The sequence below is a fragment of the Coregonus clupeaformis genome, chromosome 20 (assembly GCF_020615455.1).
Source record: "Coregonus clupeaformis isolate EN_2021a chromosome 20, ASM2061545v1, whole genome shotgun sequence".
Taxonomy (NCBI): domain Eukaryota; kingdom Metazoa; phylum Chordata; class Actinopteri; order Salmoniformes; family Salmonidae; genus Coregonus; species Coregonus clupeaformis.
In genome coordinates, this window is record NC_059211.1 from 37,884,438 (window position 1) to 37,908,430 (window position 23,993).

The 23,993-nt window shown below is 42.7% G+C and overlaps 1 protein-coding gene across 1 annotated transcript; it reads left to right on the plus strand.

Moving 5' to 3' along the window:
• The first annotated feature begins 5,810 nt into the window (after window positions 1-5,810).
• faslg (Fas ligand (TNF superfamily, member 6)) lies at window positions 5,811-8,274 on the plus strand. Its single transcript, XM_041839196.1, has 3 exons — window positions 5,811-6,083; window positions 7,287-7,398; window positions 7,591-8,274. The coding sequence occupies exons 1-3, from the start codon at window positions 5,814-5,816 to the stop codon at window positions 8,004-8,006; spliced, it is 798 nt and encodes a 265-aa protein (XP_041695130.1). The 5' UTR covers window positions 5,811-5,813; the 3' UTR covers window positions 8,007-8,274.
• Window positions 8,275-23,993: the final 15,719 nt, after the last annotated feature.

Consider the following 23,993-nt stretch of genomic DNA (forward strand, 5'->3'; position numbering starts at 1 on the left):
GGTCAAAGGCTGTGCCCTGCCAGGAAGCCTTGATAAGCACATCATGTGCTGTCAATGAGGGTTCGGCAGTGCCAGCTTGGCGAGCCGTGAGGCTGCTGGTTTGTTTGCTGGCCATGAGGCCTTTCGTTTTGGTTTTGAATATTTCATTTGGGCGTGCCTGTGTGTGGTTTCCTTTTTGTATATATTTATTTCCATCACCACCAACTGAACAACAATAATCCGACCACAAGGTCAAGAGAGCCAGAGCTGGCCCTGGACCAAGGTAAGGTTGCTGTCTCCTGGGTATATGAAGTCAACACCTGATCACATATGTTTACTTCTCATATTAATGCACACATCAAATCAGGTTACAGACCAGTTAACTAGACCTAAGACCCCTAGACTTAGCGAGTGCAAATATATTAGCAGGCTAGTTGTTGGTTTCGTAAGTGTCAGTGAGCAAAAAGTTGGTTTTGTTACTGGGAGATATGAGACATACTGTATTGTCTGTTTTCTACTGAGATTTGCTTTGTATTGCAGTACGCAGTGCATACATTCACATTATCACAGACAATACAATGTTTACATTTACATTTTCGTCATTTAGCAGATGCTCTTATCCAGAGCAATTTAATGTTGCCATATTACCTCATCTACAGTGCCTTCAGAAAGTATTCATACTCATTGACTTATTCCACATTTTGTTATGTTACAACGTCATTTCAAAATGTCTACACACAATACTCCATAATGACAATGTGAAAATATGTTTTTAGAAATGTTAGCAAATTTATTGAAAATGAAATACAGATGTATCTAATTTACATAAGTATTCACACCCTTTAGTCAATACTTTGTAGAAGCACCTTTGGGAGGGTTTACAGCTGAATGTTTCTGGGTAAGTCTCTTAGAGCTTTCCGAACATGGATTTTGCAACATTTGCCCATTATTCTTTTCAAAATTCTTCAAACTCTGTCAAATTGGTTGTTGATCATTGCTAAACAACCATTTTCAGGTCTTGCCATATATTTTCAAGTAGATTTAAGTCAACTGTAACTCAGCCACTCAGGAACAGTCACTGTCTTCTTGGTAAGCAACTCCAGTGTAAATTTGGTCTTGTGTTTTAGGTTATTGTCCTGCTGAAAGGTGAATTAATCTCCCAGTGTCTGGTCAAAAGCAGACTGAACCAGGTTTCCCTCTAGGATTTTGCCCATTCCATTTATTTTCCCCCAGTCCTTAACGATTACAAACATACCCATAACATTATGCAGCCACCACTATGCTTGAAAATATGGAGAGTAGTATTCAGTAATGTGTTGTATTGGATTTGCCCCCAAACATGACACTTTTGTCCTGTATTCTTGCTTTGCCACATGTTTTGTTTTGGAATATTTGTATTCTGTACAAGCTTCCATCTTTTCACTCTGTCAATTAGGTTAGTATTGTGAAGTAACTACAATATTGTTGGGCCATAATCAGTTTTCTCCTATCACAGCCATTAAACTAACTGTTTTATTAAAGTCACCATTGGCCTCAAGGTTTCCTTCCTCTCCGGCAACTGAGTTAAGAAAGACGCCTGTATCTTTGTAGTGAATGGGTGTATTGATACACCATTCAAAGTGTAATTAATAACTTCACCATGCTCAAAGGGATATTCAATGTCTGCTTTTTTTTTTTTTTACCCGTCTACCAATAGGTGCCCTTTGCGAGGCATTGGAAAACCTCCCTGTGTTTGAAATTCACTATTCGACGGAGGGACCTTACAGATAATTGTATGTGTGGGGTACAGAGATGAGGTAGTCATTCAAACATCATGTTAAAAACTGTTATTGCACACAGAGTGAGTCCATGCAACTTGTGACTTGTTAAGCACAATTTTACTCCTGAACTTATTTAGCTTTTCATTTTTTATTAATTGAATAATTTTTATTAATGTATTAAGTTGTATTAATAATTCCACTTGGCATTATGGGGTATTGTGTGTAGGCCAGTGACAAAAAATCTTAATTGAATCCATTTCAAATTTAGGCTGTAACACAACAACATGTGGCCACTAACTGCACAATTACTGAGGTTCTCGCTTGCAGTTTTACTGGTGTGTAGGAGTGCCACCATCATCATTTATCATAATTTCAGCTGATTTGTATCTGATCAACCTTACTGTGAGGATTGTGATGCCCTTCTAGTTTAACCACTGCCTGCCTGTTTCAGTGTAAGCACTATTAGTCATTCCTTGCAGATGACTACAACTGTCTCATGGAAACCTCCAGAACCACAGTAGAGAAGAGAAAATGGCATTGTTTTTTCCACAAGTTATATTGATCGAAGAACTTGTTGTGTCGTCTGCAGTATTTGATTAATACTCTGGATGTTGTTTTGAGTACCATCACAAACATTTGCACTATAAACAAATTCCATGTGCAGTGAATGGGAACTGGAGAAAGACCATTTAAATTTAAATGACTGAAAGGAATAAGTAACTTATCTCGATTGATATGCAATTATTATTTATTTTTTTACAAATTTCTTACATTTTCAGTAAAGTTGCTTGGTGCAGAACATGTCAGATAACCATTTGATGGCAGCAACCACAGAGTAGAGATGAGATAAGGGCAGGATTTTATTACACAAAGAACAATTATCAATTGTGATGTCTAATACTTACAAACAGGTGAACTGGTAAAGACAAAAGATCATGAACATAAATGACTGAAATTATACATTTTATTTTCTATTTCAGTTGATATGTTCCAAAATGTTGACATACAGTATATTATATCATTAATTTTCCCCTTTAGATTTTCAGTAAAGTTGCTTTGTGCAGAAAATGTCAGAACTGTTTGATTGAAACCTCTGCAATGACAGAAGTGGAGAGGAGAGAAGGGCAGAGATTACACAGCCTGCTGTCTAAACTGTGGAACTGTGGGTTTGCACAACCTAAGAATTTCTGCACAAACTGTCAGAAACCGTCTCAGGGAAGCTCATCTGCGTGCTCGTCGTCCTCACCAGGGTCTTGACCTGAATGCAGTTTGGTGTCGTAACCGACTTCAGTGGACAAATGCTCACCTTCGATGGCCACTGGCACACTGGAGAAGTGTGCTCGTCACAGATGAACCCCGGTTTCAACTGTACTGGGCAGATGGCAGACAGTGTGTATGGCGTTGTGTGGGCGAACGGTTTGCTGATATCAATGTTGTGAACAGAGTGCCCCATGGTGGTGGTGGGGTTATGCTATGGGCAGGCATATGCTACGGACACAGCACACAATTGCATTTTATTGATGGCAATTTGAATGCACAGAGATACCGTGACGAGATCCTGAGGCCCATTGTCATGCCATTCATCTGCCGCCATCACCTCATGTTTCAGCATGATAATGTACGGCCCCATGTCGCAAGGATCTGTACACAATTCCTGGAAGCTGAAAAGGTCCCAGTTCTTCCATGGCCTGCATACTCACCAGACAATTAGCATGTTTGGGATGCTCTGGATCAACGTGTACGACAGCGTGATCCAGTTCCTGTCAATATCCAGCAACTTCGCACAGTGGGACAACATTCCACAGGCCACAATCAACAGCCTGATCAACTCTATGCGAAGATGTGTCGCACTGCATGAGGCAAATGGTGGTCACACCAGATACTGACTGGTTTTCTGATCCACACACCTACTTTTTTAATTATTATTTTATTTTATTTTGTATTTGTATACTTTTTCTCCCAATTTCAATTACGATCTTGTGTCATCGCTGCAACTCCCCAACGGGCTCGGGAGAGGTGAAGGTCGAGTCATGTGTCCTCCGAAACATGACCTGCCAAACCGCGCTCCTTAACACCCGCCCGCTTAACCCGGCAGCCAGCTGCACCCATGTGTTGGAGGAAACACTGTTCAACTGACGACAGAAGTCAGCCTGCAGGTGCCCGGCCCGCCACAAGGAGTTGCTAGAGCGGGATGAGCCAAGTAAAGCCCCCCTGGCCAAACCCTCCCCTAACCCGGACGATGCTGGGCCAATTGTGCGCCGCCCTATGGGACTCCGGTCCCTGCCTTTTTTTTAAAGGTATCTGTGACCAACAAATGCCTATCAGTATTCCCAGTCATGTGAAATCCATAGATTATTGCCTAATTCATTCATTTCGATTGACTGAATTCCTTATATGAACTGTAACTTAGTAAGATCTTTGAAATTGTTGCAGTTGCATTTATGTTTTTGTTCAGTGTGTGTATATACACACTGAGTGTACAAAATATCAAGAATGGTCCATCAACCAAAGGACAACCAGCCAACTTGACACAACTGTGGGAAGCATTGGAGTCAACATTGGCCAGCATATCTGTGGAATGCCTTCAACACCTTCTAGAGTCCATGCCCCGAAGAGTTGAGGCTATTCTGAGGGCAAAAGGGGTGCAACTCAATATTAGGTAGGTGTTCGTAATGTTTTGTACACTGTGTATATTAGGAACTCACTCAACTTACTATTGAGAGTAAGAATAGTAGAATACACCAGGTACAATTTCAACATTTGGTTGTGCATCAGCAGTTTTTCTGTCAGTCACTGACAGTCACTCAATTAGCCATGTCAGCTAACAATTTTAAGATTGGTAGTTAGTTTCGCCAGCCATCTAAACTTGTAATCATGGCCGATTCCCAGGGGCCCTGACCTCCAGGGGGCCCATATTGATTTTGTTAGTCATTCTCATTCAAATATCAAATTAACATGGCATAAGTCATTACAAAATGTGTAGAATTGCATTTCTACCATCAAGAGAGGGCCACTAAAATGTTTTGCTGCGAGGTGAGGGGCCCCCGCAACCAAATCTTGCTAAGGGCCTCCAAAAGGCTGTCCAGAGCTAAGGGACAAGAGTCACTGCTGGAAACCATTATTTGAGTACAGAGGGGAGGCGCAAGTGTGTCAGTGTCACTTTCCTGTAAACCCAGGTGAGTAAACGTTAGGGGATTGTGGGGTTCTGAGTCGATATGATGTCTTCCTTCGCTTGGTTAGAAGGCACACACACACCATACACACTATACACACTATAACACTCCATACCGTTCTCAGTTCTCACGAAGAGCAGCAGACTCAGTGGCTGTTAGCTTTTTCATGTGGCAGTTTCTACTTCCCACTGAGAAGTGTGTGTGCTTCTGAAACTATCATTTTCTGCTGCATCACTGTTTACAAATATAAATATACATGCACAATCCTCTCTGTGACTTTCATTTTTAATTATATAGGTGCAGCAGTCCCCCTACTCTCTCCAAAAGCTCAAACCTTCCTCATAGGTCAGAAGTAGGGGTTGTGAGTACAAGTGAGGGGTTTTCTCAAGAAGTCTTTCTAGGTCGTCCTCTTTGTCTGGCCCCACGCTGAGATTAACAAAGTTGTTAGAAGGGCGGAGGTCAGCTAAACACCCCACTTCCTCTCTCTGTCGCTCTGCACTGTGCAAAAACCCCACTAAGGAGAGGTGTGCAATGGTTTGGAGAGCATATTAAAGAAACACTTTTTCACTGTTTTTAATGACACTATAATAAACTATCATTGCGTGTTTAACGCATGCATGTGTGAAAAGTGTAAATTAGTTTCTCTACTATGAGGTCATTATCTACCTGCCTTGCAACAGCACCAGTCACCTGGCTAAGTTTCATTTTGACAGAGGAGAGGATGGAGAGAGTGAGTGAGAGGTGGTGTGAGCTTATCACAGACCCACCCAGCGTGGGGGTGGAAGCTGTGGGTTCCAGTCGCCTTGGCAAGTTTTTTTAAAGACTGATGCTCAGATAGAAGCACACACCTCCTGCACACAGAGGCGACACACACTCACACACTCCTCTCACACACTGCACCATGAGCGGTACCCAGGGCTATCCATACCCCCAGGTGTTTCTAGTGGACAGCAGTGGAGGTCCACAGGTCCAACCTCCAGGCCTGGTACCTTGCTGGTCCTTCCCTCCTGCCCAGGAGAGGGTAAGGGAGCAGAGCAGGGGCTGCAGGGGGGTTGGCTCCTGGAGCCTGGTTATGGCTCTGCTGTTTCTGCTGCTGTTGGTGTTTGGGGCTCTGGGGCTGGGAGCCTACCAGATACACAGGCTACAGACACAACTGGATGGGATACAACAGGTGAGGGGGTTCTTCTCAGTGTTTGGGTGGGGTTCTCCTGGAGCAAGTCTGCTCTCTATTTGCGTCAAAGGGACTTTGTATCTCGTCACTTCTGTCTCATAATCTTCTTTCTGTATGATATTATAAGAGCATCTCTCCATGCAATGACACTGCACTGCTCCTCTGCAAAAAGTTCAATGAAATGGATGCAGGGAGGAATCTGTGGTAGTTCATATTTAGCATCTTGTAGCATTTCATTGTTTTTGTTGGCTAGAACATCTTAACTTACTGATGAGGAAAACCGAGGCATATAGAGAGCAATAGTAATGGCGACTTTTTGTAGGCACTAACTCCGCCATGGTTCATTGGTCAAAGCCTATGGGGAAATTAATGGGGGTTTTGGATAAACGCTGAAAATAAAGTATGTGGTAAACACAGGCTTAGGAGATCTTATACTATTTGTTATTTGTTATCTTCATCAGCTAACGTCACTTTTTGAGTTTAAGCATTTATGTGCTCAAAACGAGCACAAAAAAGGCTTCATAATTCATAAAGTTCATGTTAACTGACTGATATTATCACAGAACAAAATATATAATATCCCCTAAGCCTGTGTTAACCTCAGACCCCATTCCAAACCCCATTTTTCCCCCATTCATTTCCCCCATAGGAATGGCTGAACGAACCAGACATAATTCATTTCCGGCTTTTAGTGCTACAAGCTGGCAAACTCTATAGCCTCCGTTTTTTTCCCCTACAATGCATTACAACATGCAACATTGTAGCAACAAGGGGGGAAAAACTCAACCTAAAAAGAGATGCCTCCTACCATTTCATTATCACCTTGATGATTGTGACCACTGGAAAGGGAGTGGGAGACTGGTGAGGGGTAGGCGACAGACAGACCGAGGTAAAGGGTAGATGAAAAAAGGTTAACAGGCTTTGACTTTCGTGCAGGTTTTATTGCTGCCTCTGCATCTCAGACTATTAAGTAGCAATGACATTTAAAGACCGGAATCTGTTCAGTTGTGGTCACCAGTCCAGCGGTGCTACAGGATATCCTTGACTCATATCAAAGAACACGTTCAGAAAGGAACTGATGTTCAGCGCATATTAGCGCAACATTACTCTATAACCCTTAACCACAAAATGTAATTTAACATAACCTGTGTGTATGTTAACGTGATGTGGCATTGAGATTTCTTTTTTCTTCTCATTTCACAGGAAGTTAACATTGAGAGCAAAAGTCGTGCGCCTGAGAAGCTAGTGGGTGAGCTTCCAGAGACTGATCCAGACAGAGGGAAGAAGGCCAGCAGACCTGCAGCACACGTCATAGGTAAGTAAGCTGGGGTGGGCAGGCTTTTGCTCCAGCCCTTGTCAACCACCTGATTCTAGCAATCGGCTGCAAATCAGGACCTTGATTAACTGAATCAAGTGTGCACCCCTGATGTACAATAGGGACTGTAAAATCCAGTGGAGTCTCATGTCTAACCCCACTCTCCCTTCTGTCTCCCTTTGTCTCCCTCAGGCCGGATCGAGAAGGTTGTTTCCCAGAATACCTTGCGTTGGGAGCCCAAGGCAGGGCGGGCCTTCACAGAGGGAGGCGTGGTCTATCGGGATGGTGGTCTGCAGGTCAATGAGACTGGGCTCTACCACATCTACTCCCGGGTGCAGTTTGAGACCAATCACTGCACACCTACAGATGCCTTGGTTCACTCTGTGTTTGTGAGGAGGCCAGGGAGCTCCAAGCCTCTTACCCTGATAGAGGCGGACAGGGAGGGCTACTGCAGCTCGGGCTCTAATGGGCGTGTCTGGACCTCTGGGAGTTACCTGGGCTCCACGCTGCAGCTGGAGAAGCAGGACTGGGTCTATGTGAACGTCTCCCACCCAGCCATGCTCAGCCACACTCATCATGCCAACTTCTTTGGACTCCACAAGATCTAGAGAACAGGATGACATCTGGAGTTGGTTTCAACTGATATTTCACTCTGAGAGAACCTTAACACTAAAATGCTGGAGAAAAAAGTGGTATTTTGTATTTATTCTGATAAAGATCTGACACTGATTCCAGCTGCAGGTCTGAATGTATGTTCATTAGAACACAAAAATGTGCATGTTTGGGATTTTATATAGGTAAACAGGGATCCAATTTTCTATTAGAATAAAGTCATTTTTTAAACATTTAAATTCAGACTTTTTGAGATCGTTGTCACATGTGATTGTAAATGTCCTGAGTGTCCATGCCAACAAACAGGAGGACGATCAGTGTTCTTTTAATGGGATTTTTGTTATGTCCCTTCTTCCATTTCGTTCTCTCAATCTATCGCTCCCTCACTTCATCACTGTCTGCAGACCTCCAAGTTTATGGTTGAGCCATTGTGGACATGAAACTAGGGTTTGGGTAGGGTTGAGGTATGAAAAGGGCTCAGTCAGACTCATTTCCAGTGATTAGTCAGAACTGTGGGGAATCGTGTTTCTATCGCTGTGCACCTTGGGGTCTGGCCCCGAATGACATGAAATGCAATGCTCACTTTACTCTAAAGGGGGTCAGGGTATGTAAGTGTCATTTTACCCACAAACGCAAGCAGACTTTCCCCTGCAATGCAGAGTTATGGGGGGGAACAGCCAGAGCAGGGCATAAACCGGCGTCCGTGTCCGAATACACATACTTGAGTCCTAAATAATAGTCAGTTTGAGTATGCAATAAAATAATGTTTATTGGACGCGACATTTCAAAAACCGAGTATACTCATTTTGGTTTTGACAACAGCTGATCAATTAGATATGGGGATGCGCTACCTAAATCAACGAATAGCGGGAAATGACTAATTCTCAGTATGCGAAAATAGAATGTTTAATAGAATGCGACATTTCGAAAATCGAGTATGGTTTAAATGCCAGGATGCTATACTCATTTCAGCTCTACATCTAGTATTATTCGATGCACACTTTTCCACAATGCATTGGAAGAGGTGGGCTGAGAGTGATGGACCCTAGTTCTCTTCAAGTAGCCAACAACAAAACTAGGCTACTTACAGTGAGGGAAAAAAGTATTTGATCCCCTGCTGATTTTGTACGTTTGCCCACTGACAAAAAAATTATCCGTCTATAATTTTAATGGTAGGTTTATTTGAACAGTGAGAGACAGAACAACAACAACAAAATTCAGAAAAAAACGCATGTCAAAAATGTTATAAATTGATTTGCATTTTAATGAGGGAAATAAGTATTTGACCCCCTCTCAATCAGAAAAAATTCTGGCTCCCAGGTGTCTTTTATACAGGTAACGAGCTGAGATTAGGAGCACACTCTTAAAGGGAGTGCTCCTAATCTCAGCTTGTTACCTGTATAAAAGACACCTGTCCACAGAAGCAATCAATCAATCAGATTCCAAATGCTCCACCATGGCCAAGACCAAAGAGCTCTCCAAGGATGTCAGGGACAAGATTGTAGACCTACACAAGGCTGGAATGGGCAACAAGACCATTGCCAAGCAGCTTGGTGAGAAGGTGATAACAGTTGGTGCGATTATTTGCAAATGGAAGAAACACAAAATAACTGTCAATCACTACGCCGTGAAGGACTGAAATCCTGCAGCACCCGCAAGGTCCCCCTGCTCAAGAAAGCACATATACAGGCCCGTCTGAAGTTTGCCAATGAACATCTGAATGATTCAGAGGAGAACTGGGTGAAAGTGTTGTGGTCAGATGAGACCAAAATCGAGCTCTTTGGCATCAACTCAACTCGCTGTGTTTGGAGGAGGAGGAATGCTGCCTATGACCCCAAGAACACCATCCCCACCGTCAAACATGAAGGTGGAAACATTATGCTTTGGGGGTGTTTTTCTGCTAAGGGGACAGGACAACTTCACCGCATCAAAGGGACGATGGACTGGGGCCATGTACCATCAAATCTTGGGTGAGAACCTTCTTCCATTTACATTTTAGTCATTTAGCAGACGCTCTTATCCAGAGCGACTTACAGTTAATGAGTGCATACATTCCTTCCCTCAGCCAGGGCATTGAAAATGGGTCGTGGATGGGAATTCCAGCATGACAATGACCCAAAACACATGGCCAAGGCAACAAAGGAGTGGCTCAAGAAGAGGCACATTAAGGTCCTGGAGTGGCCTAGCCAGTCTCCAGACCTTAATCCCACAGAAAATCTGTGGAGGGAGCTGAAGGTTCGAGTTGCCAAACGTCAGCCTCGAAACATTAATGACTTGGAGAAGATCTGCAAAGAGGAGTGGGACAAAATCCATCCTGAAATGTGTGCAAACCTGGTGGCCAACTACAAGAAACGTCTGACCTCTGTGATTGCCAACAAGGGTTTTGCCACCAAGTACTAAGTCATGTTTTGCAGAGGGGTCAAATACTTATTTCCCTCATTAAAATGCAACTCAATTTATAAAAATGTTGACGTGTTTTTTTCTGGATTTTTTTGTTGTTATTCTGTCTCTCACTGTTCAAATAAACCTACCATTAAAATTATAGACTGATCATGTCTTTGTCAGTGGGCAAACATACAAAATCAGCAGGGGATCAAATACTTTTTTCCCTCACTGTAATTGGGAAGAGTCCCGAAGCTTCTGCGGTGGTTCTCACTGAAAAGTGTTTCTTGTTCTGTTTGCCTTCATCAGAGCTTTTAAACTAAATACTAAACCATCTTTTGATTTCTGAATGTGTGGCAACGGACACTGGGGATGTGGCTGCATTATTGATGTCATGTTAATCATGCCTTTTGATTTGAACATATGGATTGTTTTAGTTTTGTAGGCTATTTATTTAATTTATGGATCAAGCCTTTGCAGTCATTCTGAACTCGTTCCCAATGATCAGTCAGGGTAAGTACGTTTATGTTGCCGTCCAGCGGTTCTAAATATGCGATGCACCTGACTGTCCACGTTTTTCTGTGCAATAGCCTTTTGATTTGAACATTTTAAAAGTTTTGGTGTGTGTACTAGGCTATTTGATTTAAATGTATATATGTTACACCACTTTGGTTTCACTAATAAATATGTTGAAATGGAACCAAATGATCTGTTTCTGTCTTCAGTCCTTTTAAAATAAGATAGATGGCCTTTATGGTCTACTATCGTATACTGTAGGTTGAATGTGATAGTCTGCCTATAATGAGCCTGTGCAGGTTTATAACTGCATTGCTATTCTATTCAGAGTTTAGAGAAATTAATAAAATTGGAAATGAGCTATTATCAGGCTGGTTAAAATGCAATGCATGTCTGTTGAATTTGAAAAAGTCCATCTGCACTCGGCCCCACCCCACCTACTTAGCCAATCAGAAGCCAGCTGTTGCATACTGCATACTTTTTAGGGAGTGGCTCCTAATCCATGACAGGATCTTTTATTTCTGAGGGGCCAGGGTTCCAGTCTAGAAGCACGGTTTCGACTGCTCCTACAGTTTTGCTTCGGTACTGCAGTTTAACTGACGCCCGGCCCAGAAAGACAATTTCAATACACAGCCACACAGAGAAGTCAGATTTGAAAATTCCTAATAAGAAACTTTAGTCATCACCTTTGTGCACAAAACATCCATTGAATTATTCAAATAATTGTCACTAGGGCAGATATTTTTTTTAATCACTCACAGCCGAAGATATTAACATTTTATATTCATCCATGTCTGCCATGTTTTTGGATGAGGTGACGACGTAGTCGCTGCTCCCTGTCCGCTAGTGCGGAGGTGATGTTGGTCCGTATAAACCGAGAATGGGGTAGCTGCCTCCCAACATGGCAACCGGAGTGGGTGTGTAGAAAGGAAAGTATTGGGTGTGTGGAAAGGAGTGGGTGTGTCGAAAGCGCTCTGTTATAGGTTAGACTGTGTAGATTGAACTGTGTTGTTTTTCTTCTGTTTCTTACCAGGTAACTACTGTTCATTGAGCTACCATACCATGAGAGTTTGGACTGATGAGTCTTACATCTTTAGTCATTTAGCAGACGCTCTTATCCAGAGCGACTTACAGTTAGTGAGTGCATATATATTTTTTCTTCATACTGGCCCCCCGTGGGAATCGAACGCACAACCCTGGCGTTGCAAGCACCATGCTCTACCAACTGAGCTACACGGTATTGTATTGTCAAAGACTCCAGCCACCCTAGTCATAGACTGTTCTCTCTGCTACCGCACGGCAAGCCGTACCGGAGCGCCAAGTCTAGGTCCAAAAGGCTTCTTAACAGCTTCTACCCCCAAGCCATAAGACTCCCGAACAGCTAATCATGGCTACCCAGACTATTTGCATTGCCTACCCTACCCTTTGGAGCAGTGGCTTCTTCCTTGCTGAGCGGCCTTTCAGGTTATGTCGATATAGGACTCGTTTTACTGTGGATATAGATACTTTTGTACCTGTTTCCTCCAGCATCTTCATAAGGTCCTTTGCTGTTGTTCTGGGATTGATTTGCACTTTTCGCACCAAGGTACGTTCATCTCTAGGAGACAGAACGCGTGTCCTTCCTGAGCGGTATGAGGGCTGCGTGGTCCCATGGTGTTTATACTTGCGTACTATTGTTTGTACAGATTAACTTGGTACATTCAGGCGTTTGGAAATTGCTCCCAAGGATGAACCAGACTTGTGGAGGTCTACAATTTTTTGCTGAGGTCTTGGCTGATTTCTTTTGATTTTCCCATGATTTCAATCAAAGGTAGGCCTTGAAATACATCTACAGGTACACCTCCAATTAACTAAAATGATGTCTATTAGCCTATCAGAAGCTTCTAAAGCCATGACATCATTTTCTGGAATTTTCCAAGCTGTTTAAAGGCACAGTCAATTTAGTGTATGTAAACTTGTGATACAGTGAATTATAAGTGAAATAATCTGTCTGTAAATAATTGTTGGAAAAATTACTCGCAATGTCACTAAGCAAAAAACAAACAACCAAAACATGATTTTGTCATGAGTTCAGTAGGCCTACCATTTGCTTGATTTTGCAGACCCACGATTATGGTGTATATCATCAATAGCTAGTGACGCTAGCTAACTAGTAAGTTCTATTCTAGTCCAATGGAAACCGATGCAATCCTGCTGGCTATGTGGCTAGCTAGATCACTAGCGGCGACAGTGAGGTCCACATGAGATGCAAGGCTCTAATAAGTGCCATAGTGCAGAAATAGCAAAGAAAATACTGTTTGATTAGATAGCTAAGTTAGCTAGCAAGGTATACCAGTTAGGAAGGAGGATGCTAGCTAGCTTTGCGTGTATGGCAGGACCAGTGTTGTCAAACATGGTAGACCGTCTCTGGTGTTGTGTCAACATTACAACCAGGAAGGACTGTCCTATGGGACGTGCAAACGCTGGTACATACACAGATGCAGCTCTCATGCAATGCAATGATCTTTAATTAGCTGTAGTTTATTATTATTTTCTATTGTTTCATTCATACCTTCACTTTCACTGGACACTGCAACTACATGTGCATGTGACTAAATCAAATCTAAACTAGTTAATAACAGTAAGTACACGTAAATTCACATAGCTATGAGCGAGTATGTTGTAAGTTAAACTGTAAAGTAGCTAGCTAGCTGTGTCATCTCCATTAGCTATACATCTTGCTATCGCATAAAAAATGCATACGTCTAAATATCTCTCAATATATTATATATTATTCCACAATTTTTCTGACATCTGGCACGTAATTTAGTTCTTGCACAGGAAAGAAGTGGAGACAGTTTTCAGGGACCTAGCTTCCAGATCACGACAAACAGTGAATAGCGAGGGGAAGATAAAAATTATGGTTAAGAAGAAATCAACCATACGACCACTAGGTGTCGTCGTATACCCACAGATCAAATTGATTTCAACTTGATAGTGTCCACTAGCTTGCTGCACTGGCGTAAAATGTCGCTATTGTATATGATTTGTATATTTTAACATACAGTATCTGGAACATTTATGGATCTGTTAGACACATACATCTATGCATTTTCTCTATAAACTGATTTGACAACTGATTTGCATTTCTGGGGTGAGGAGGGGGCTGTGGCGGTCACGAAATTTCATCAGCCGGTGATTGTCAAGCAAATAACTGTCGGTCTCACGGTAATTGACCAGTAATTAACATAAACACATTATAGCATCTCCTGGCTTCCACACATTGCCTACAAGCCATTAAAAAATGAATACTAAATCCATGTAATATAGCCTACATTATTTATTTTAGACAGGTCTAAAGAAGCATGATATGAGGAAAATGTAATCTATTTCAGAAGAAAATAATAGCATAATCTGAGTTGTCCTTATGTTAGGTCCTGATGTGGCTATGCCAAATGGCTGTGGGATACACTAGTTCATTTAGCAGACAAGATTTGCTTATAATTCCGTGGCATTATTTTATAGTATTTTATAGTATGAAGAATACAATTGAACAAAGTTCAATAAAATATAAATATTTTCTCCAAACAATTTTAGGGAGTGCGCACATGCGGCTATTCTGTGTTGAGCGTTAACAAAGAAATAGGTACTTCTATATGCTTAATTTAAAGTTATTAATGTAACTTCAGTTGTTCTACAAACGTTGGGCTATATGTTTTGATTTTTAATAAACTCAGCAAAAAAAGAAACGTCCTCTCACTGTCAACTGCGTATATTTGTATGAACATGACAAGATTCAACAACTGAGACATAAACTGAACAAGTTCCACAGACATGTGACTAACAGAAATTGAATAATGTGTCCCTGAACAAAGGGAGGGTCAAAATGAAAAGTAACAGTCAGTATCTGGTGTGGCCACCAGCTGCATTAACTACTGCAGTGCATCTCCTCCTCATGGACTCCACCAGATTTGCCAGTTCTTGCTGTGAGATGTTACCCCCATCTTCCACCAAGGCACCTGCAAGTTCCCGGACATTTCTGGGGGGAATGGCCCTAGCCCTCACCCTCCGATCCAACAGATCCCAGACGTGCACAATGGGATTGAGATCCGGGCTCTTCGCTGGCCATGGCAGAACACTGACATTCCTGTCTTGCAGGAAATCACACACAGAACGAGCAGTATGGCTGGTGGCATTGTCATGCTGGAGGGTCATGTCAGGATGAGCCTGCAGGAAGGGTACCACATGAGGGAGGAGGATGTCTTCCCTGTAACACACAGCGTTGAGATTGCCTGCAATGACAACAAGCTCAGTCCGATGATGCTGTGACACACCGCCCCAGACCATGATGGACCCTCCACCTCCAAATCGATCCCGCTCCAGAGTACAGGCCTCGGTGTAATGCTCATTCCTTCAACGATAAGCGGAAATTATAGGCCTGCCTTACAACAGGCCTACAAGCCCTCAGTCCAGCCTCTCTCAGTCTATTGCGGACAGTCTGAGCACTGATGGAGGGATTGTGCATTCCTGGTGTAACTCGGGCAGTTGTTGTTGCCATCCTGTACCTGTCCCGCAGGTGTGATGTTCGGATGAACTGATCCTGTGGAGGTGTTGTTACACGTGGTCTGCCACTGCGAGGACGATCAGCTGTCCGTCCTGTCTCCCTGTAGCGCTGTTTTAGGCGTCTCACAGTACGGACATTGCAATTTATTGACCTGGCCACATCTGCAGTCCTCATGCCTCCTTGCAGCATGCCTAAGGCACGTTCACGCAGATGAGCAGGGACCCTGGGCATCTTTCTTTTGGTGTTTTTCAGAGTCAGTAGAAAGGCCTCTTTAGTGTCCTAAGTTTTCGTAACTGTGACCTTAATTGCCTACCGTCTATAAGCTGTTAGTGTCTTAACAACCGTTCCACAGGTGCATGTTCATGAATTGTTTATGGTTCATTGAACAAGCATGGGAAAGAGTGTTTAAACCCTTTACAATGATGATATGTGAAGTTATTTGGATTTTTACAAATTATCTTTGAAAGACAGGGTCCTGAAACAGGGACATTTCTTTTTTTGCTGAGTTTACAATGTAGGGCTGCATGATGAGACTCTAATGATGATTTGAAAAAAGTCGCTTGAAAGGCATGAGCACTTTTTTGCTCAGGCTGTACACACTCCAATAGTCTCTCATTCACAATTTGACAAGCACTTGATAATGCCTCGAATTTCAAGGCGGCATCCCCTTTGTGGCCCTAAACAAATCCATGCCTTTTGCGGCCCAGAGTGCTGCGTTGTGCCCTTCTCCCTGAGTGTGCTGCTTGCAATCCGATGCGTCTCTCACTCACACCGCTCGACAGATCGGGTCTCACAGGCTACAAGTTCAGACACATGGGGGACACAACTGCGCGTGTCCTTATCCAATTCCGAGGTGCATATTGAAGATATTGGAAAAACTGTCCATATTTACTTTGTCAGTCAACAAGATGAGTAAGCCTAACGAACAGCAAAAGCCTATGTCAATCTACTATCCCCCATAGTACAAAAGTCAACCTATTCTATTCTGTGCTAGAAATAAATATTCCAAACATAGTCTGGGACAGTTGTGGGATGCGATAGATCCCAAATTAATACAACCACTAGAATCAAAAAACCTTTTTTATGCAATGTGGCTGACGCAACAGATCAGAATGTTTAGCTTAAAATGTTGATAAACTATTAGGCTATTTCTTCACATTATAAGCGCAGCAATGCGCACATGGTAGTAGGCTATAAGTGCCAATGTTCCATTAGGGGAAAACACCATTATCAAAAGTGACTGCAAATGCAATTATGCATGTAATGCTTTTATTATAAAGGTGCATTTTTATGGTGAAAACGATCTTCCCCTAACTTGAAACTCATGCGCTGCTTATATATGCCAGTTAGGCTCTACACCCCTTGTAAAGCGGATGAATGTGCTTAATTTTAAGAAGTTATTTGGCCACTTTAGTTTTGATACAAACCTTATTAAAACATATAGGCCTATGGGCTAGGCTACATGTATCACGATAACGGGGAGCCGGGGTCCAATGTTGGTCCGCCTGTCGTCGATACCTGGAGGTGGTCTTGAGAAGAGCCGACCGGGCTCTCTTCCAGGTACAGCGATAGCGGCGGACGAACATCCGGGCCGAGGGTATGCTGACCTCTTCCTCTTGCTCCGGGAAGAGTGGGTGCTGACATCCTAGGGATCATTCAAAAGGCGAGAGACCAGTGGCTGAGCAAGGGAGGGTGTTGCAGGCGTACTCTATCCACACGAGCTGCTGGCTCCAGGTGGTGGTATTGGCAGAGACAAGGCAGTGAAGAGTTGTCTCCAGGTCCTGATTGGCTTGCTCCAACTGGCCGTTAGACTGGGGGTGGAACCCGGAGGACAGGCTGGACGACAACCCAATGAGCTTGCAGAACGCCTTCCAGAACTGGGACGAGAACTGAGGACCCCTGTCGGAGACCATGTCCACCGGAAGTCCATGGATCCGGAAGACATGCTGCACCATGAGATGGGCCGTCTCCTTGGCTGAGGGTAGCTTGGGGAGAGGATTGACATCAATGCACAATTATGGACCTAATTTACTCATGGATTTCAGATGGGTATATATAGGCTATAGCTCCATCTAGTGTCCACTGTATTACCTTCACCTAGTCCTGTCAGATCTGTGAAGGAAGAAGGCACGGAACAAACAGCACATGAATGAAATCATCAACATGTATTGATCACATCTTTACTAATGCTGCAGAAATTTGCTTTAAAGCGGTATCCAAATCCATCGGTTGTAGTGATCACAATATAGTAGCCATATCTAGTCTGGGCCTAATATAGTGTATAAGCGGTCATAAAATAAGTTTTGTAGTGAATCTTATGTTGATGATGTAAATAATTTTTGTTGGTCTGTGGTGTGTAATGAGGAGTAACCAGAAGCTGCACTTGACACATTCATGAAATTCCTTATTCCAGTTACTAATAAGCATGCACCCACTAAGAAAATGACTGTAAAAACGGTTAAATCCCCTTGGATTGATGAGGAATTGAAAAATGGTATGGTTGAGAGGGATGGGGCAAATAAGTCTGGCAGCACAACCAATTGGCAAATGTAATGGAAATTGAGAAATCATGTGACTAAACTGAATAAAAACAAGAAGAAACGATATTATGAAACAAAGATAAATTATATAAAGCAACCTCCAGCTAGGTTTGTTTGGCCTGGTGTTTGGTCTAATGGGAGTGTTTGTGTACGACGGAGAGAGAGTGAGTGAGTCCGGAGTGTTCCAAGGCTACAACTCACTCACCTGGACTGTTGTGGCCCTGCAGGTAATGTACATATGCTTAAGTTATAGTTTCAAAAAGCATATATATTATAACTCAGGCCATACAAATGGATGTGTTTAATGGATTTATCATTACGTTTTTTGTTAAGTGAGGTGAAAAAGTGGACCCCCTTGTAAAAATACTATAACAATAAAATAAATCTGAAGGCACTGCATTCCCGAAACGTTGGTTATTAGGTTTACCCAAAATTATATATAGAGTTGGGACAATGCGGTTTCTGTCTGCACGTTCCGAGAGCACCACTTTCTCCTCCATAGCTGTTGCTAAGTGATAATTGGGGCCCGTGTAGCTCAGTTGGTAGAGCATGGCGCTTGCAACACCAAGATTGTGGGTTCGATTCCCACGGGGGGCCAGTATTAAACATTAAAAAAATTATGCACTCACTAACTGTAAGTCGCTCTAGATAAGAGCGTCTGCTAAATGACTAAAATGTAAATAGTAAAAAGCTTTGGAGCACCTTAAATGAAAATTTGGGCAAAAAGGCAAACTCAGCTCCATCATTCATTGAATCAGATTATTGTTGTCTATCAATAATGACTAGCAGGGTCTCAAAACTTGGATTGAAAATTACTGAGGATAATAGCGGACGATATTGCCACTCCTATTTGCCCAATCTTCAATTTAAGCCTACTAAAAAGTGTGTGCCCTCAGGCCTGGAGGGAAACAAAAGTAATTCCACTAACTAAGAATGGTAAAGCCCCCTTTACTGGCTCAAATAGCCGATTAATCAGCCTGTTACCAACCTTTAGTAAACTTTTGGAAAAAAAAATTTTGGGACTAGATACAATGCTATTTTACAGTAAACAAATTGACAACAGACTTTCAGCACGCTTATAGGGAAGGACATTCAACAAGAACAGCACTTACACAAATGACTGATGATTGGCTAAGAGAAATTTATGATAAAATATTGTGGGGGCTGTTTTGTTAAACTTCAGTGCGGCTTTTGACATTATTGATCATAGTCTGCAGCTGGAAAAACGTATGTGATAAGGCTTTACACCCCCTGCTATATAGTGGATAAAGAGTTACCTGTCTAACAGAACACAGAGTGTTCTTTAATGGAAGCCTCTCCAACATAATCCAGGTAGAATCAGGAATTCCCCATGGCAGCTGTCTAGACCCCTTACTTTTTTCAATCTTTACTAACGACATGCCACTGGCTTTGAGTAAAGCTAGTGTGTCTATGTATGCGGATGACTCAACTCTATACTTTGGGCTCCCGAGTGGCGCAGCGGTCTAAGGCACTGCATCTCAGTGCTTGAGGCGTCACTACAGACCTCCTGGTTTGATTCCAGGCTGTATCACAACCGGCCGTGATTGGGAGTCCAATAGGGCGGCGTACAATTGGCCCAGCGTCGTCCGGGTTTGGCCGGTGTAGGCCGTCATTGTAAATAAGAATTTGTTCTTAACTGACTTGCCTAGTTAAATAAAAAATAAAAAAATACAATACAATAACAATACACGTCAGCTACTACAGTGACAGTGGGTGGCAAGGAATAAGTTAGTCCTAAATATTTCAAAAACTAAAAGCACTGTATTTGGGACAAATCATTCACTAAACCCTAAACCTCAACTAAATCTTGTAATGAATAATGTGGAAATTGAGCAAGTTGAGGTGACTAAACTGCTTGGAGTAACCTTGGATTGTAAACTGTCATGGTCAAAACATATTGATACAACAGTAGCTAAGATGGGGAGAAGTCTGTCCATAATAAAGCGTTGATCTGCCTTCTTAACAGCACTATCAACAAGGCAGGTCCTACAGGCCCTAGTTTTGTCGCACCTGGACTACTGTTCAGTCATGTGGTCAGGTGCCACAAGGAGGGACTTAGGAAAATTGCAATTGGCTCAGAACAGGGCAGCAGGGCTGCCCCTTGGATGTACACATAGAGCTAACATTAATAATATGCATGTCAATCTCTCCTGGCTCAAAGTGGAGGAGAGATTAACCTCATCACTACTTGTATTTGTGAGAGGTATTGACATGTTGAATGCACCGAGCTGTCTGTTTGAACTAATGGCACACATGTATACCCTTCAAAACATGCCACCAGAGGTCTCTTCACAGTCCCCAAGTCCAGAACAGACTATGGGAGGCGCACAGTACTATATAGAGCCATGACTACATGAAACTCTATTCCACATCAAGTAACTCATGCAAGCAGTAAAATTAGATTTATAAAACAGATAAAAATACACCTTATGGAACAGCAGGGACTGTGAAGAGACACAAACACAGGCACAGACACATGCATACACACACACGATAACATGCGCACTATACACACACGTACATTGGCTTGCGAAAGTATTCACCCCCTTTGGCATTTTTCCTATTTTGTTGCCTTACAACCTGGAATTAAAATAGCTTTTGGGGGGGGTTGTATCATTTGATTTACACAACATACCTACCACTTTGAAGCTGCAAAATAATTTTTTTGGTGAAACAAACAACAAATAAGACAAAAAAACTGAAAACTTGAGCGTGCATAACTATTCACCCCCCCTCCCCAAAGTCAAGCTTGGCACATCTAGCCACTGGGATTTTTGCCCATTCTTCAAGGCAAAACTGCTCCAGCTCCTTCAAGTTGGATGGGTTCTGCTGGTATACAGCAATCTTTAAGTCATACCACAGATTCTCAATCGGATTGAGGTCTGGGCTTTGACTAGGCCATTCCAAGACATTTAAATGTTTCCCCTTAAACCACTCGAGTGTTGCTTTAGCAGTATGCTTAGGGTCATTGTCCTGCTGGAAGGTGAACCTCCGTCCCAGCTCAAATCTCTGGAAGACTGAAACAGGTTTCCCTCAAGAATTTCCCTGTATTTAGCGCCATCCATCATTCCTTCAATTCTGACCAGTTTCCCAGTCCCTGCCGATGAAAAACATCCCCACAGCATGATGCTGCCACCACCATGCTTCACTGTGGGGATGGTGTTCTCGGGGTGATGAGAGGTGTTGGGTTTGCGCCAGACATAGCATTTTCCTTGAATGCCAAAAAGCTCAATTTTAGTCTCATCTGACCAGAGTACCTTCTTCCATATGTTTGGGGAGTCTCCCACATGCCTTTTGGTGAACACCAAACGTGTTTGCTTATTTTTTTCTTTAAGCAATGGCTTTTTTCTGGCCACTCTTCCGTAAAGCCCAGCTCTGTGGAGTGTACGGCTTAAAGTGGTCCTATGGACAGATACTCCAATCTCCGCTGTGGAGCTTTGCAGCTCCTTCAGGGTAACTTTGGTCTGTTTGTTGCCTCTCTGATTAATGCCCTCCTTGCCTGGTCCGTGAGTTTTGGTGGGCAGCCCTCTCTTGGCAGGTTTGTTGTGGTGCCATATTCTTTCCATTTTTTTATAATGGATTTAATGGTGCTCCGTGGGATGTTCAAGGTTTCTGATATTTTTTTATAACCCAACCCTGATCTGTACTTCTCCACAACTTTGTCCCTGACCTGTTTGGAGAGCTCCTTGGTCTTCATGGTGCCGCTTGCTTGGTGGTGCCCCTTGCTTAGTGGTGTTGCAGACTCTGGGGCCTTTCAGAACAGGTGTATATATACTGAGATCATGTGACACTTAGATTGCACACAGGTGGGCTTTATTTAACTAATTATGTGACTTCTGAAGGTAATTGGTTGCACCAGATCTTATTTAGGGGCTTCATAGCAAAGGGGGTGAATACATATGCACTCACCACTTTTCTGTAATTTATTCTTTAGAATTTTTTGAAACAAGTTATTTTTTTCATTTCACTTCACCAATTTGGACTATTTTGTATATGTCCATTACATGAAATCCAAATAAAAATCCATTTAAATTACAGGTTGTAATGCAACAAAATAGGAAAAACACCAAGGTGGATGAATACTTTTGCAAGGCACTGTACACATGGATTTTGTGTTGTAGATATGTGGTTGTAGAGTAGTGGCCTGAGGGCACACACTTAATGTGTTGTGAAATCTGTTGTTAATGTATTGTAATTTTGCTTCCTTGGCAGCAGCTAATGGGGATCCATAATAAATACAAATACAAATACAAACTATCTAATGAAATGCAGCATGTTTCCTCAGTCTCTCAGTCTCTGGCGCCGTATGCCTCTCAGATATGGAACTGCAGCCAGCTTAGGCGATGATAGAAAATGACAGCTAAAGGATCGACCTGAAATGACAGCCAAATAAGGATGGACCCTCAATGTGACTGGGCCCTTGTGCTAACAAACCGTACCATGGACTTGAAGGGAGAGTGTGTAGGGAAAGAGAGAGAGGGAAAGAAAGGGCTTTATCAAATTTGATTGAATTTGAGTGCTGTTTGTTTATTAGAGCTAACACTGAATCGCCACACTGGCTCATCTCCACCTGCCTGTCTCTCTCTCTCCCTCCCTCCCTCCCTCCCCCTTCTCCTTTAAAATACACTACTCCTACAGCTTCACTCACCCTCCTGCAGGCTCAGATCCAAGGCAACCTCAGCTTCAGAAAGAACACCCTTCTGCTGTGCTTTCTCAATAATGATCTACAGGTCAGTATAGTTTTACTGTAATGTCTGGAATTCCCCTGTATGTATGATGCCCAGACCCAGAGCCTTATCTCTCCCCTCATCTGCCCTCCCACTCACTTGACATTTCACTGAAAGAACTGCTTTGACATAACATTGTAAATGTAAGAGATTCTCCAGTACTCTGATACTGTTTACTCCATAATAGCTCCACTGAAAAAAGACGGTCATTTAGGTTTAGTGATTATGGTACTGAGATATAGAGTTTTGTATGTGTGTGTGGTGTGTGTGTGTGAGAGTGAGAGAGAGAGAGAGAGAGAGAGAGAGAGAGAGAGAGAGAGAGAGAGAGAGAGAGAGAGAGAGAGAGAGAGAGAGAGAGAGAGAGAGAGAGAGAGAGAGAGAGAGAGAGAGAGAGAGAGAGAGAGAGAGAGAGAGAGAGAGAGAGAGAGAGAGAGAGAGAGAGAGAGAGAGAGAGAGAGAGAGAGAGAGAGAGAAACTGTTTGTGGTTCTGACAGGTTCGCATATTTTGACTTTAGGTGGCCTTTGAAACTGACCAGGATTCCAGTAGTCCCATTGTTCCACTCTTGCTCTGTAGGTTTTCACAGTCATATCAACCCTGGGTCTGTGGCTGGGCTGAGAGATGAGGTAAGATCTGAGAGGGAGACATTAGGTATTTGTTTTGTGTTTCATTTTTTCCTTCTTGATTCTTCTCTTTATTTATTATTTATTTTTATGTTGCTCCCTCTGTGTAGGCTACTGCTTGTATATTGCCTTATATAGAATATATTAATACAAATAATTGTTCACAAAATGAGGTGAGTGGAGGGAAATATATGGTGAGAGGAAGAGCTAGAGAGTAGAGGTGAGACAGGTGAGAGATGAGTTGAGGTATAGGGGGAGAGAAAGTGAGACTTGTTTCAGATTTCCTCATCAAGTCCTAATCTTAGTCAAGGCTTTCATCAGAGAGAGAGAGAGAGAGAGAGAGAGAGAGAGAGAGAGAGAGAGAGAGAGAGAGAGAGAGAGAGAGAGAGAGAGAGAGAGAGAGAGAGAGAGAGAGAGAGAGAGAGAGAGAGAGAGAGAGAGAGAGAGAGAGAGAGATGGATGACTGGTCATGTTCTGACATTGATTACCTTTATGGGATATAAATATAAAATATATAGGTCTGTATCCAACCCTCCATCCATCATCAGTGTTTTCCTGACATAGATGTGGGAGCAGGGCAGGAGTATCAGTTTCCTAGCTAATCTCTCCGTTTGCTCGAACTTTCACACACAC